Source organism: Panthera onca, chromosome D3 (assembly GCF_046562875.1).
Source record: "Panthera onca isolate mPanOnc1 chromosome D3, mPanOnc1 haplotype 2, whole genome shotgun sequence".
Lineage (NCBI taxonomy): Eukaryota > Metazoa > Chordata > Mammalia > Carnivora > Felidae > Panthera > Panthera onca.
This window is the reverse complement of record NC_138350.1, coordinates 78,581,790-78,594,940: the sequence shown is the minus strand read 5'-3', so window position 1 is coordinate 78,594,940 and position 13,151 is coordinate 78,581,790. Positions and strand designations below refer to the sequence as shown.

At 44.9% G+C, this 13,151-nt stretch overlaps 1 protein-coding gene and 1 long non-coding RNA gene across 3 annotated transcripts in view; one reads left to right on the top strand and one right to left on the bottom strand.

The window, feature by feature from the left end:
- Positions 1 to 10,719: 10,719 nt before the first annotated feature.
- The window catches only part of CDH20 (cadherin 20), a 207,015-nt gene continuing 204,583 nt past the window's right edge, over positions 10,720 to 13,151 (bottom strand). For both annotated transcript variants that reach the window (XM_060613985.3, XM_060613986.3), the window contains exon 12: positions 10,720 to 12,361. In XM_060613985.3, coding sequence (XP_060469968.1) covers positions 11,856 to 12,361 — 506 coding nt within the window. In that variant the 3' untranslated portion in view covers positions 10,720 to 11,855. The remainder of the gene's footprint in view (positions 12,362 to 13,151) is intronic.
- Positions 11,920 to 13,151, top strand: part of LOC144613798 (uncharacterized) — a 58,365-nt gene continuing 57,133 nt past the window's right edge. The window contains exon 1 of the long non-coding RNA XR_013551214.2: positions 11,920 to 12,017. This is a non-coding gene — a long non-coding RNA (uncharacterized LOC144613798). The remainder of the gene's footprint in view (positions 12,018 to 13,151) is intronic.

The window sequence follows — 13,151 nt, the reverse complement described above, 5'->3', positions numbered from 1 at the left end:
TATGACCAATTGCCTATTACTGGATGGCAGAAGACATCAGGAATTTATTCTTTGATAGCTCTCGATGCCAAGAAGTCCAAAAATCAAGGTATTGGCAGGATTGGTAACTTACTGGGGGTTCAGAGGGAGTATCTGTCCATGCTTCTCTCCTAGCATCCGGTGGTTGCCTGCAAACTTGGGCTTATAGCTGCGTCTTTCTAATCTGTGTCCACTGTCACATGGCCACACTGCCTCTGTGCCCGTCCATCTCGGGATGCAGTGCTACTCTATGTCTTTAAACATTTATTTATTTTGATAGAGAGGGAACACACACACACACACACACACACACACACACACACACACACGTGCGCATGCAAGCAGGGGAGGGGCAGAGAGAGAGAGGGAGAGAGAGAATCCCAAGCAGGCTCCATGCTGTCAGCACAAAGCCCAATGCGGGGCTTGAAGTCATGAACTTTGAGATCATGACCTGAGCTGAAATCAGGAGTTGGACACTCAGCTGACCGAGCCACCCAGGCACCCCTAGTTTCTCTCTCTTTTTTAATGTTTATTTTTTGAGAGAGAGAGAGAGAGAGAGAGAGAGAGAGAGAGAGAGAGAGAGAATGAATATGAGTGGGAGAGGGGCAGAGGAAGAGGGAGACACAGTATCTGAAGCAGGCTCCAGGCTCTGAGCTGTCAGCACAGAGCCCGAGGTGGGGCTCAAACTCAGGAATTGTGAGATCACGACCTGAGCCAAAGTCAGAGGCTTAACCGAGTGAGCCACCCAGGCACCCTGCCCTAGTTTCTCTTCTTAGAGAAGTTAACAATTTTTGTTGTATTAGTCAGGATAGGCTAAGTTATACTGCACTGATAAGTAACTCCCAAATCTCAGTTGCTTAATACTACAAAAGTTGATGTCTCTGTCATAGGACAGCTCTCATTTCTATCTCAGGCTACAAGCCAGCAGGGGGACCCTACTTAACACAGCCACTCAGAGACCTAAGCAGACAGAGGCTCCACCTTAGAGTAGACTTTAAACATCACTGTAGCTGGGTCAGGGAATGTGGCAATTCCTACATTGACTGGTAAGGCTCCTGCCCATGTTTCATTAACTCAGTGCAGTCACACGGCCAGGTCTGACCATAGAAGGTAGGGAAGCGCAGACCTACTGTGTGCTTGTAAGGAGGAGAAGTGGAATATTTGTGAACAGCCCTAATGTCCACCACATTGAGATGCAGCTTTCTTTCAGCAGTGACTACACATTGACGTCACCATGCTTATTACTTTGGAGAGGCAGAATATACTCCCCTGTGGTGTGGCACTTGGATGAAACCACTAATATGATGCTGAGCAAACTCTTAGAACACGGCCATGGGTAATAATGCCATTTATAAGCAAAGACTTAAAAACAGAAGGACAAAGGATATAGGGTCATCCCATGAATAGTCTTATGATTAGTATTCAATAATTTAGGCTCCCAAGTGTGCTAGTTAATATAGGAGATATAAAAATAACCTACTGACGTAAGCTTGCAATTTATCTCATCCATCCATTTGGGCCTTATTAGAAAACTTGGCCAAGGACAGTCAAGTAATACAATTAATGTGACCCTCATTTAGATGGTCACGTTTCTCCTGTGTTGGTGTTTTTGAGCCTAGTCTATGTTTGGTGAGCGGGAGCCCATTGAGACTTCTCCTGTGCTGTGAGTTCCTATTTCTGCAAACTGAAATTTCTTTTTGTATGTGTTTTTTTCTCTTTGAGATAAAATGGGAGAGTCCCATCATTTTCTTTTCCTTCACAAGAAAGTGTTTAGACAGGAGGGCAACAGACCAATTAAAGGGGCACTAAAGGGTGATCCCTTTTTTAAAAATGTTTTTAGTTTTTGAGAGAGAGAGAAAGAGAGTACATGGGGGGGGGGCAGAGGGGGGGGGCAGAGCATCCAAAGTGGGCTCTGTACTGATAGGCTGACTGACAGCAGTGAGCCTGACATGGGGCTTGAACTCACGAACCACAAGATCATGACCTGAGCCGAAGTCGGACGCTCAACCGACTGAGCCACCCAGGCACGGCGGAAGGGTGCTCCCTAATCAAGGTCTGTTTTAATTGAGCCTCAGGTTTACCAGTGAACTCTAACAGTGAGGATGGCATGGAAATGGAATGAGGAGAAATAAGCACTCAGCTTCCATTTTGAGAAAAAAACTCTTTTTTCCCCCCAAATAAAGGGATTGTACTAGAGCGATTTCTGCTTGTGCTGGTGTATGTCTGCAACAAATAACAGCTTTGAATAATGAACGGTCTCCACGGTGGGAAACTGCCACAGAGAGGCCCTCGATAATGGTGTACTTAATAATTAGAAATATGAGCAGGAATTGACCTTCCAAGTTGGATGTATTATTATTCACTTTACCTGTTCGCTGTCACAGTGGGTGCCGTCACTGAGACTATGACTAAAAACCCTGCTAATGACTTCTCTGCCAAGTCCCATAAATAATCTGTTTCCCCAATGTGCCTGAGGTGTACATGGCATATGCTTAGATCCATGTGGAGTCTGGATGGGGTAAGTGGCTTTGAGTTTATAGAGGATTTGTACCCAGTTTGTAGGTACGGGATACGCTGTAGATATGGCGGCATGCCAGCGCCCTCCGGAAATAGCCTCCCACTCCTTTGAGAGGAGATTAACCTGGGTCCTTGATAATGAAGTCCTAGCCAATGACATCTATTTTTAAAGAACTCTTACATCTGTAGTGAAATCACGCTTTCAGGAAAGAACCCAAGACTGGAACTTCGAAAGCAGGATTGCTCAGTATTTCTCGGATGACTCACGTCAGCTGTCCTCACCTGGCTTCACCGTTCACTGTGAAGGCCAGCCTCCAACCCTCCAGGGCTCAAGGTGTACAAGGGGTGTCGGTAACCAATGGTAAAGAATGCGCGCAGAGCCTATTACGCGTTGCAATTCCCAGAGGGGCCAATGGCCTCAGCATCCAAGGTAAATGTGCCATACACGGCTCCATCTCCTTTTCTGATTCTGGGTCTGTACTTTGCATATATTTCAAGGTGTGTGAAATACTTGGCGTGAAAACACCTGGCACAGTACCTGCATTCAGTAGCTGCTCGATCGCCAGCTGTTTCCTGCTCCCTTCTCTTTCCTAAAGTCTGCAGCTCATCAACAGTGATGTCGGGCAGCCCGGAGCATGCCGATGAGGGCCTCTGTCCCCTCTTGTGCCATGAATATTCATCCTCAGGTAGCGGCCCTCATTTGAGAATCTCATCTTGCACTGACCATTATGTAGTCCAACAGTCAGAGTCCCAAGAAGTCATCGGCAAACAATGAGGTTTGAGGTTGATGCGGCTAATCGTGGAGGTAAACACCAGGCTGGACAGCCAGTGTCCCTCAGGAGGCTAGTGAAGAATAGCAATTAGGGTGGCTGTCACTACATATGGGCCTGGCAGGGGAACACAGAGGACCGCAGCAGGGGGCCTGGGGCGGCCGGGGTGCGGCGTGAGGCACAGACGGAAACCACGCGGCCCGCTCTTTGAAGGTGAATTTTTCCGCTTCGCGGTACAGCTCTTCCCCTACGTGGCACATATGCTCCGTGTGACAGCGCAGTGGGGGACGCCACTCAGACCATCGTCCTTTTACTGTGGTGCCTGAGGACCGGCGGGCACTTAGTGCTGTTTTCGGCCAGCAGCATGCCTCTCTCCGTTGTGTGCAACCTCTCTGCACCGCTCACGTCGGTGGGGTCACACGAATGCAAGTGTCTCTTCCGAGCCATCTGGTGATTCATTCTTCCCTACCCCCCGCCTGGAACTGTGAGAGCTGCTCACGCGCTGCCAAGTCAGCTGACAAGGGCCGCTGCTGCCCGCGGCCTGCCAGACAATGGGGCACCCTCACAGGCCTTCGCCATACACTCGAAACACGTGCAACAGCTGGGTGGAAATCACAAACATCCCACAAAGCAAACACGCAAATTAGTTAATTAATACAGAAGCTGGCGTGTGTGTGTGTGTGTGTGTGTGTGTGTGTGTGTATGTGTTGTAGATCCAGCCAAAATGACAGGATCCCGTAAAGGATGCATGCTTAGTTATTTTTTTTTACGTTAAAATAGATCTTTTATTTATTTATTTATGTTTTGTAAATGTTTATTTTTGAGAGGGAGAGAGAGCACAAGCGGGGGAGGAGCAGAGAGAGAGGGAGACGCAGAATCCGAAGCGGGCTCCAGGCTCTGAGCTGTCAGCATGGATCCCGATACGGGGCTTGAACCCACAAACCATGAGATCGTGACCTGAGCCGAAGCCCGACGCTCAACTGACTGAACCACCCAGGCACCCCCAAAATAGATCTTTTAAAATGTACTGCATGAGGCTAGTATTGGTTTTCTAGGGAAGCCATAGCTAATTCCTATAAGCTGGGTTGTTTAAAATGGTGGGCATTTATTCTCTCACAGTTCTGGAAGCCAAGAGTGTGAAATCAAGGTGTGGGCAGTGTTGGTTCCTTCTGAAAGTTCGGAGGGAGAATTTGTCCCAAGCTTCCCTCTTAGCTTTTGGTGGTTGAAAGCATTCCTCAATGCTTCTTGGTTTATGGACACATCACTCCAACTATGCCTGTTGTCATATGGTGCTACCCTCTCTGTGTCTCTGTTTCTTTGTCCAACTTTCTCTTCCATAGAGACAGCAGTCATTGGATAAGGGCCCACTCTAATCCAGTATGACCTCATCTCAACTTGATTACATCTGTAATCAAAGACCCTCTTTCCAAATAAGGTCATATTCACAGGTACTGAGGGTTAGGGCTTGAACATATCTTTTGGCAGACACAATTCAACTCACAACAAGGCTCAAACACAGTATAGTTAAAAAAAAAATAGCCCTTAGATAGTCCTTTAAAAATGGAGCTGGGGGTGCCTGGGTATCTCTGTTGGTTAAAGGTCTGACTTTGGCTCAGGTCATGATCTCATGGGTTCGTGAGTTCGAGCCCCACACTGGCTCTCTGCTGTCAGCACAGAGCCTGCTTTGGATCCTCTGTCCCTCTCTCTGCCCTTCCCTGGCTCACACTCTCTCTCTCTCTCTCAAAAATAAATAAACATTTAAAAACATGGAGCTATAATAATGGGACAAATGAGCTAGAACAATTGGATATTGATATGTGAAAAAAAGAAAAAAGAGTTTCAATTCAAACCTGCTAAACTATAAAAATAAACTCAAAATGAATCATAGACATTAAAACCAGAAACCATAAAAGTTCTAGAATAAAGCATGAAAGAAAATCTCTGTGACCTTGGGTAGGCAAAGATCTCTTAGAAATGACACCAAAGCACAATCTATAAGAGAATAATTGATGAATTGGGTTTCATTAAAATAAAAAACTCCTGTCCTTCAAAAGACATTGTTAAAGGAATGAACAGACAAGCCACAGACTGGGAGAAAATCTTTGCAAAGCATATACCCGATAAAGGACTTGTATGCAGAAAATACAAGGAAATCTCAAAACTCAACAATAATGAAACAAACAACTCAATTAAAAATGGGCAAATACATCTGGATGCGCCACTAGAGAAGATAAATGGAAAGCAAAAAAATGCAGAGAAATGTTCAACATTATGAATCACTAAGCTGTCAGACACAAGAACCACAGTGAGATACTATAATACTTCTATTGTAATGACCAAAATGAAAAAAACTGACCATGCCAAGGGGTGATGAGGTTGTGGAGGAAATAGAGCTCTCATACACTGCTGGTGGGGATGTAAAATGATGAAAAGACTTTGGAAAACAGGTTGGCAGTTAAACAAAACAAAACAAAACATATATTCACCCTATGATTCCAGCCATTCCATTCCTATGTTTTTATCCAAGAGGAAAAAAAAATATGTCTGTACAAAGACTCATATGCAAATACTCATAGCAGCTTAACTTGTATTGGCCGAAAGCTGCAAACAACATGGATGTCCATCAACATGTGAATTGCTATGGACTGTGTTTCTCCAAAATTCATATGCTGAAGCCCCAATGCTTAATGTGACTATGACTGGAGTAAAGAGGTAACTAAAATTGAATGAGGTCATGAGGATGGGACACTAATCTAAGAGCATTAATGTCTTTATGGGAAGAAACACCAGAGAGCTCACTTGCTCTCTCTAGCATGTGAGGACACCATGAGAAAGCAGCCATTTGCAAACTAGAGAGACGGTCATCCTCAGCACCTAACCATGCTGGCACCCATGATTTTGTAATTCCAGATTCCAGAACTGTGAGAAAAGTAATTTCTGTTGTGTAAGCCACCCAGTTTATGGTATTTTGTTATGGCAGCCCAAGCAGACTGATGGATGAATGGACCAACAAGTTGCAGTCTATCTATAATACAATACTGCTTGGCAATACAAAGCAATGGACTACTGACACACACAGTGATCTGGATGAATCTCAAACTAATGCTGAGTGAAAGAATCCAGATCTCCACCTCCACACACGAAAAAGCACACACTATATAATTTCATTTATATAAAACTCTAGAAAATGCAAGCTAGTCTATAGAAAGCACAACAGTGGTTGCTTAGAGTTGGGGGTGATAGGCAGGTGTGGAAAGGGTGTATCATAAAGGGGTGTGAGAAAACCTTTAGGGGTGACAGATATAGTTGATTGTGATTTGGCTTCATGATTGATCGTGGTAATGGCTTCATGGGTCTACATATTTGCCAAAACTTATTAAATTGGGGGCATCTGTGTGGTTCAGTTTGTTAAGTGTCTGATCCTTGATTTTTGGCTCAGGTCATGATCTCATGGTCATGCTCTCAAGATTGAGACCTGTTTTGGACTCCATACTGGGTGAGGAGCCTGCTTAAGGTTCTCTCTCTCTTCTCTCTCTGCCCCTTCTCCAGTTGTGTGTGTGCATGCATTTGCACACCCTGCCCCCCTCTCTCAAAAAACCCTTATTGTCTACCTTAAATATGTGTAGTTTATTGTATGTTAATTACACCTCAATAAAAATATATGCTTGTCATACACATACACACACACACACATGCTTGTTGGGTATTTTCCTGTTTTCTGGAAATATTAATTTACTTCTGAAAGTACTGTGTGGTAGGGATACAACTGAATATCAGAGAAGAATAATATACCCCTAGGACAAGAATGTAGTCTTTGGAGAGAAGGAGGAGTGGAAGAGAGAAAGGAAATGGTGAATGGAACCAAGAATGATTCCTGGAATAGAGGGAGGAGGTAGGCAGAAAAGGGGAGAGATAATGTGGTTGATCATATTGTCCAACAATGGGCACATTGGTTCTTCTTACACTGTAGCTCTGATACTCTTCCCGTTGAGAGGTGGAGTCTAGGTTTCCTCATTTTCAATATGGGGAGGCTTGTGACTACTTCGGAAGTAATGTTATGTGACTTCCGAAGTCATAAAAGATGATTCAGCTTCCGCCTTTTCTTGTGACGTTCACTCCCGAAATCCAGTTCTGGTGTCGTGGGGAAGTCCAAGCAGCCACGAGGAGGCAACAAGTTGCCAGTTCCGTCAGGTCTGGATGGCCAGCACCAAGCCCAAGACATATGGAGGAGATGGATGAGTCACCCCCAGACCTTGATCACCCCAGCTAAGGTACTGACATTGTGGAGCAGAGAGGAGGTGTCCTTGATGGATTCTTCCTGAATTCCCAACCCTCAGAATCTGTAAGCATGCTAAAGTCATTGTCCTTTTACACCACTAAGTTTGGAATGTCCTTTTATGCAGCAATGGTCACAAAATAAGTTATTAGGGCGGAAGGGGAAGACATAGAAATAGTACAAGAGAGCTAGGATCCAGCTCTTCTGAAAAATTAGAAAAGTAGTTTTACTGGCTTTTGAGAGTTGCTGCTCTTTTTAATTTTTTTTGTTTATTCATTTTTTTTTTGAGAGACAGGGAGAGACAGAGTGTGAGAAGTGGGGGGGGGGGGGGAGAGAGAGAGAGAGAGAGAGAGAGAGAGAGAGAGAAAATGAATCTGAAGTCAGCTCCAGGATCTGAGCCATCAGTGCAGAGCCCGATGTGGGGCTCAAACTCATTAACTGTGAGATGATGACCTGAGCCGAGGTCAGCTGTTTAACCAACTGAGTCACCCAGGCACCCCAAGAGTTGATACTCTTGAGAAGTAGTCTAAGGCTTTCTGGGATGGGAAGTAGCCCTCATTATCATGGGTACCAGAAAAGTGGCCACAGTAGCATAAGTATTGGAGTGGAAGAAACTCCTTCATCGTCAGCCCCCTGACAATCCTTTCAAAACCAAAAATGTGGCCAAACACATGGGGTAGGATTTGTAAGTCTCTTGTCTCTGAAATTTATTTCAGATTTAAGAAAAATTTTGTTTGGGGTTAATGTTGTAGTTAATTGCACATACTATAATTAGTACTCATGATTTTTGCACAACATGAATCACAAGAGACAGATATGTCTCATTAGTAGATCATTTTGAAATTTTTTTCTTTTTTGCATTTATTTATTTTTGAGAGTCAGAGAGAGACAGAGCACAAGGCGGACGGGCAGAGAGAGAGGGAGACACAGAATCCGAAGCAGGCTCCAGGCTCCAAGTTGTCAGCACAGAGCCCGACAAAGGGTTTGAACTCACCAACTGCAAGATCATGACCTGAGCCGAAGTTGAACGCCCAACGAACTGAGCCACCCAGGCGCCCCATTATTGGATAATTTTAAAAAGGATTCCTTGATGTACTTTTGTCCACTCCCTAGATCAGAACCTTGACCCTTAGAATCAGGCAAAAGCCTCCCAAATCCAGGTATTTATGCATAAAAATATTTAGAGTTCTTTAGCTCCATTACAAAGATGACGAATGGACTTGAGAATAAGCCCATCTGCAACAAGAGCTACTTGTAAAGTGTATCCTATGTTAATGTAGTCCCATGACTATAAATAATATATTATGAATTCTGACATCAAGGTCTAGTTCTGCATCACTAGTGAACTAGCAACAACCTGTAATCAGTGTGCCTGCACTGATTTTGTCTTGTCTGAATTTTGTGTTCAGGATTTACAGATTCTTCCTTGTGTGAACCACTCCATCTTTGTCTTTGCCATCTGTTATGTTGGGATTTTCTACTGTTTTTGATTCAGAAAATTCATTGATAATTTTTATCTGCTTGGGCTTTGGATCCAGAATAATTTCAGACAGTCTTATCAATGGATTTCTACGGACGCTCCTGTTTTCCCCCGACGTGTAAATTATAGGCTAGCTCCTTTACGTTTTAACAAAGAAATGGCTGGATATTTTTACAGCTCTTTTGCCTAACCTGATCACATCCTGCATTCTGTCTGGTGGTGATAATGTTTTCTTTTCAGAGGGGCCAGCATTTGTGGCAAACTGTGGCAGTGGAAAGAGAATTTTAAAACCCATTTGGAGGGAAAATCTTTTTCAGCTTAGAGTGTGAGCTGAAATGGATCTCTCATTCTGTGCTTCTCTCCCACTTCCTGTATCACACCATTAAACATCCTCCCAGGGACCAGAAGCTCCAGGAGATTGTTTAATCACTTCATGCCCAGTATCATGGGTACCACATTTGCAGGATGTGGGGCATGATAACCTCCCGTGGTTAGGAGAGCAGCTGTTCTCAGTTTTTAACACATGCAATACAAAGTGAAATAGTCACACAATTATCCTCATGGCTAGTGACAGAAAGGAAAAATGATATAGGGGTTAATTTGGCCACATTCAAATAACTGGTATGTTGTAGAGCCTAGTTTGAACACAAGTTCATGCTTTCTTTCTTTGCTAACTTTGTTTATTTTTATACCATTGACCCCGATAGAGGATTATGAGAGCTTTCATAGGAAGAAGGGGTTAGTATGCTGAAGGCTGATGATACGAATTTACTTGGTTATTAGTGTACCATATAATAGACCATAAAGCACATCCTTCTGGCTCCTGGACCCTCATCAGCCCTCTCACACATTTCTGCCAAACTGTTCTTTATACCGGAAAAAAAATTCACACCATTTTATGGATGGGTTGGCTTCCAGAGCAAGTGGGCTGATAATCTAATCTTCTTATGTTTGAGAGAGAGAGGCCATACACCATAGGTTCTGAAAGTGTGATCTCTGGACCAGCAGCATTGGCACCACCTAGAAACTTGTGAGAAATGCAAATTTCCCCAGATCAACTAAATTCCAATCTGGGGTGGGGGTGGGGGGTGCAGGGAGGAGGTAAGGCCCAACAAGCTATCGTTTAACAAGTGTTCCAGGATGCTGATACCCATTAAAATTTGATATCCATTTCTATAAACAAGATCCACAGAAAACACTTTTGTTCACAATCAACTGCGGGGCAAAGAAAGAAGAATAGAAATATGGTCCCAGCCTTCTGTGAACTCATCCAGTGTTGGTGAGCTGTACCTATTTGCACACATGAATTTGTATATGTTTGATCGACCAACAGAACAGTGGTAAAAGTAGCCTAGTGGCGTGCCTCCTTGGTGGCTATGTGTAAAACCCTCTCACAAAATGAAAAATACGGGCAAAATTCACCATTATATCATTGATGTTACCAAATCGTCCTTTACTCTTTCCAGAGATGGGGGAATGAAGAGTGTTCATGAAAAGCTTAACGGTAGGAACCACAACGTTCCTATGATCAGCGACTGAAAAGGGATGCATAGCCTCATACTTCTTTGCTGTTGCCTTTGCCTTATGAATCAGCTCCAGCCCCGGGAACCTGAGGCTAGGTCAAGATCACAAAGCCTCCTTTGGGCTCAGCAATTAAACAAATGTGCCATAGACTTTCCCTTCTATTTAGCTTTTATTAAAAGAAGCGCTAGGGTACTGAGATGCAGTACATCATATTTATTACCAAAATTATTAACAAATATACAAAACTTATACATGTAATTTTCTTACATCCATTTATTCTCTATAATACTGATTTTTGTTCAAGTAGGTTATCTACAGTATGTAAACATCCCTTGGATTGACCTCACACAGATTAGGAAAGCCCTCTAACCCATGCTTTTATCAGATACTTCTTTTTATTTGGCTTTCATTTGTAGCATCTAATCTTCACATTTGGCACATGGAAGAGACATCTACAGTGCAAAAGAGGCAGATTTTCTGGTTTCGTTCTGAACAATTTTGCAGGGGCACCGTTAAAGAGCCGAGAGAACAGGGCACTCTAACTTGATGGAGTTGGAGCCATCCTAATGCCAACAACTCTTGGTTCAGCCGTTAAACTTGAGCACAAAGTCAATGCCTCTTCCTTCTCCCATCCCCCACCCACCCATCATGCAAGGCCGATTCGCCTTAACCTTGTCTCAAAAGGGTTAAAAGAAATGCCATCCATCCCAGGACAAGTAGGTTAATTTCACCGAATAACAAGTTTTCAGTGTTCTTTTGTGTGGGTTGGTTTGTGCGGTTTGATGAACCAGCAAAACTCTTAAATGGAGAATAAAAGAAGATTTTTTTTTTTTTTTTAAAAGGGAGGAAGAAAGACAAAGAAAAGGATATGAGGAGTCAGACTTTCTTTCACTCGCCACCTGTGTATGTAAGACCAGAAACTCTCAGCGGTGGCCAAGGGACCAAGGCCTTGGCGCGTGGCAGAGAAAAGCCAAGCTCGCCAGTACTTAACCTTGGGCTCCAAGCCCTGGCAGACAGTGTCACAAAAATTGAAACGAAAAAAGGAAAAAGAAAAGAAAGGTAATTGGAGTTACTGCCCCCCTCTTCCTGTGTTTCCTTTTGATTACTTAACTTAAGGTAACCAAGTAAAGCTGATCCAGAGAGAGCTCTCTTCGCCGCTCACCCCGTTCTCGCTCTCCAGCACAGTATTGCTCGTGCGGTTGGCGGCGCCCACGGCGAGCGTCCGCCGAGAACGTCTGGGTTTGGACGCGCGCCTGCCTCCCGGCTTCCGTCACCACAGGGGCGCGGGCCCCTCCGACGCCCCGTAGAGCTCCGCCAGCTTCCGGAAGCGGGGCCCCCAGTCCGTCAGGAAGTCGAAGCTCTGCTCCGAGTCCGACGTGGCCGACTGCAGGGAGCTCAGCGACCCGGCCACGGAGCCATCCCCCTCGAACATGTACGTCTGGAGGGAGTCGAAGGGCGGGGCCCACAGGTCCATGTCGGCCTCGTAGAGCTTGGCCAGCACGTAGCTGTGGACCGTGCTGCTCACGGCGCACGTCTGAGGCACGTAGCGGGAGAGGCTCTCGATCTCGGGCAGCATGTCCTGCCGCGTCTTGGGGGCGCCTCCCCCCTGCGCCTCCCGCGGGTTCCACATGGCCGCGATGTCGAAGGCCTCGGTGTCTTCCTCGCCGCCGCCCTCGTCGTCGTAGCGGACGATGTTCTCGTGGATGTTCTCCTCGTCGTCGATGATGTACGGTTGTTTCCGGTGCCTCCTCATGGACAAAATGAGCAGCACCAGCACTGCCGGAAACAAAGACGACAGGATATTTACCCGGGAGACCTGGCCGTGTGTGCAGTGACTTGAAATATTCATGACTGACCACAGGTACCGGGAGAGTTCTTTGGGCTGTGAGCTCAGGGACCGCATTTGGATACGTTAAACCCCAGGGTCGGCCTCGTTCTCACCCGTTCTGTAGGGCAGGTTGTGTAGGCACACGAAGCCTTCTATTTTTTCCAAGCGGTCCACTTAGGAGAAGTTGTATATAAAGTCTCGTTGCATTAGCTTATTGCTTCGAAATTGTGTGTTGGGGGGGGGGGGGGTATGTGTCCAGCCAGCCACCCAAAATACAATCCCATTAACTAAGCACAGAGCCTTGTGGTCCGCCATAGAGTCTATGCCAGGGATCAGGACAGTATACATTTCTCGGATTATAACGTGGAAGTCTTATTATGTAGGTGGAATACAGCTTTTTTTTTTTTTTTTTTTTTTTGACGTTAGTATCTAAATAGGATCCTGCTGTGTAAATATCATACACTAATACGTATGCATGTAGACGTAGGCTAAGTATGAATCGAAGTCTTAGTCTTTTTATACCTCTTTCAAAAACAAGTGTAAGGGAGCGCTGTTTTCCAATAAACTGATTCTTCAGACAGCCTTCCATTAAGGCAGTGGTGGGGACTCTGGCTCCAGTGATGTTCGTGGAAGGGAGGGAATGAGCAGTGACATTTTATATAATTCATCATGTTCTCAAAGAAGCACCACGCTGTTAGATGTGCCCTTGCAGATTTGGATAAAATTTTATCCCAACAA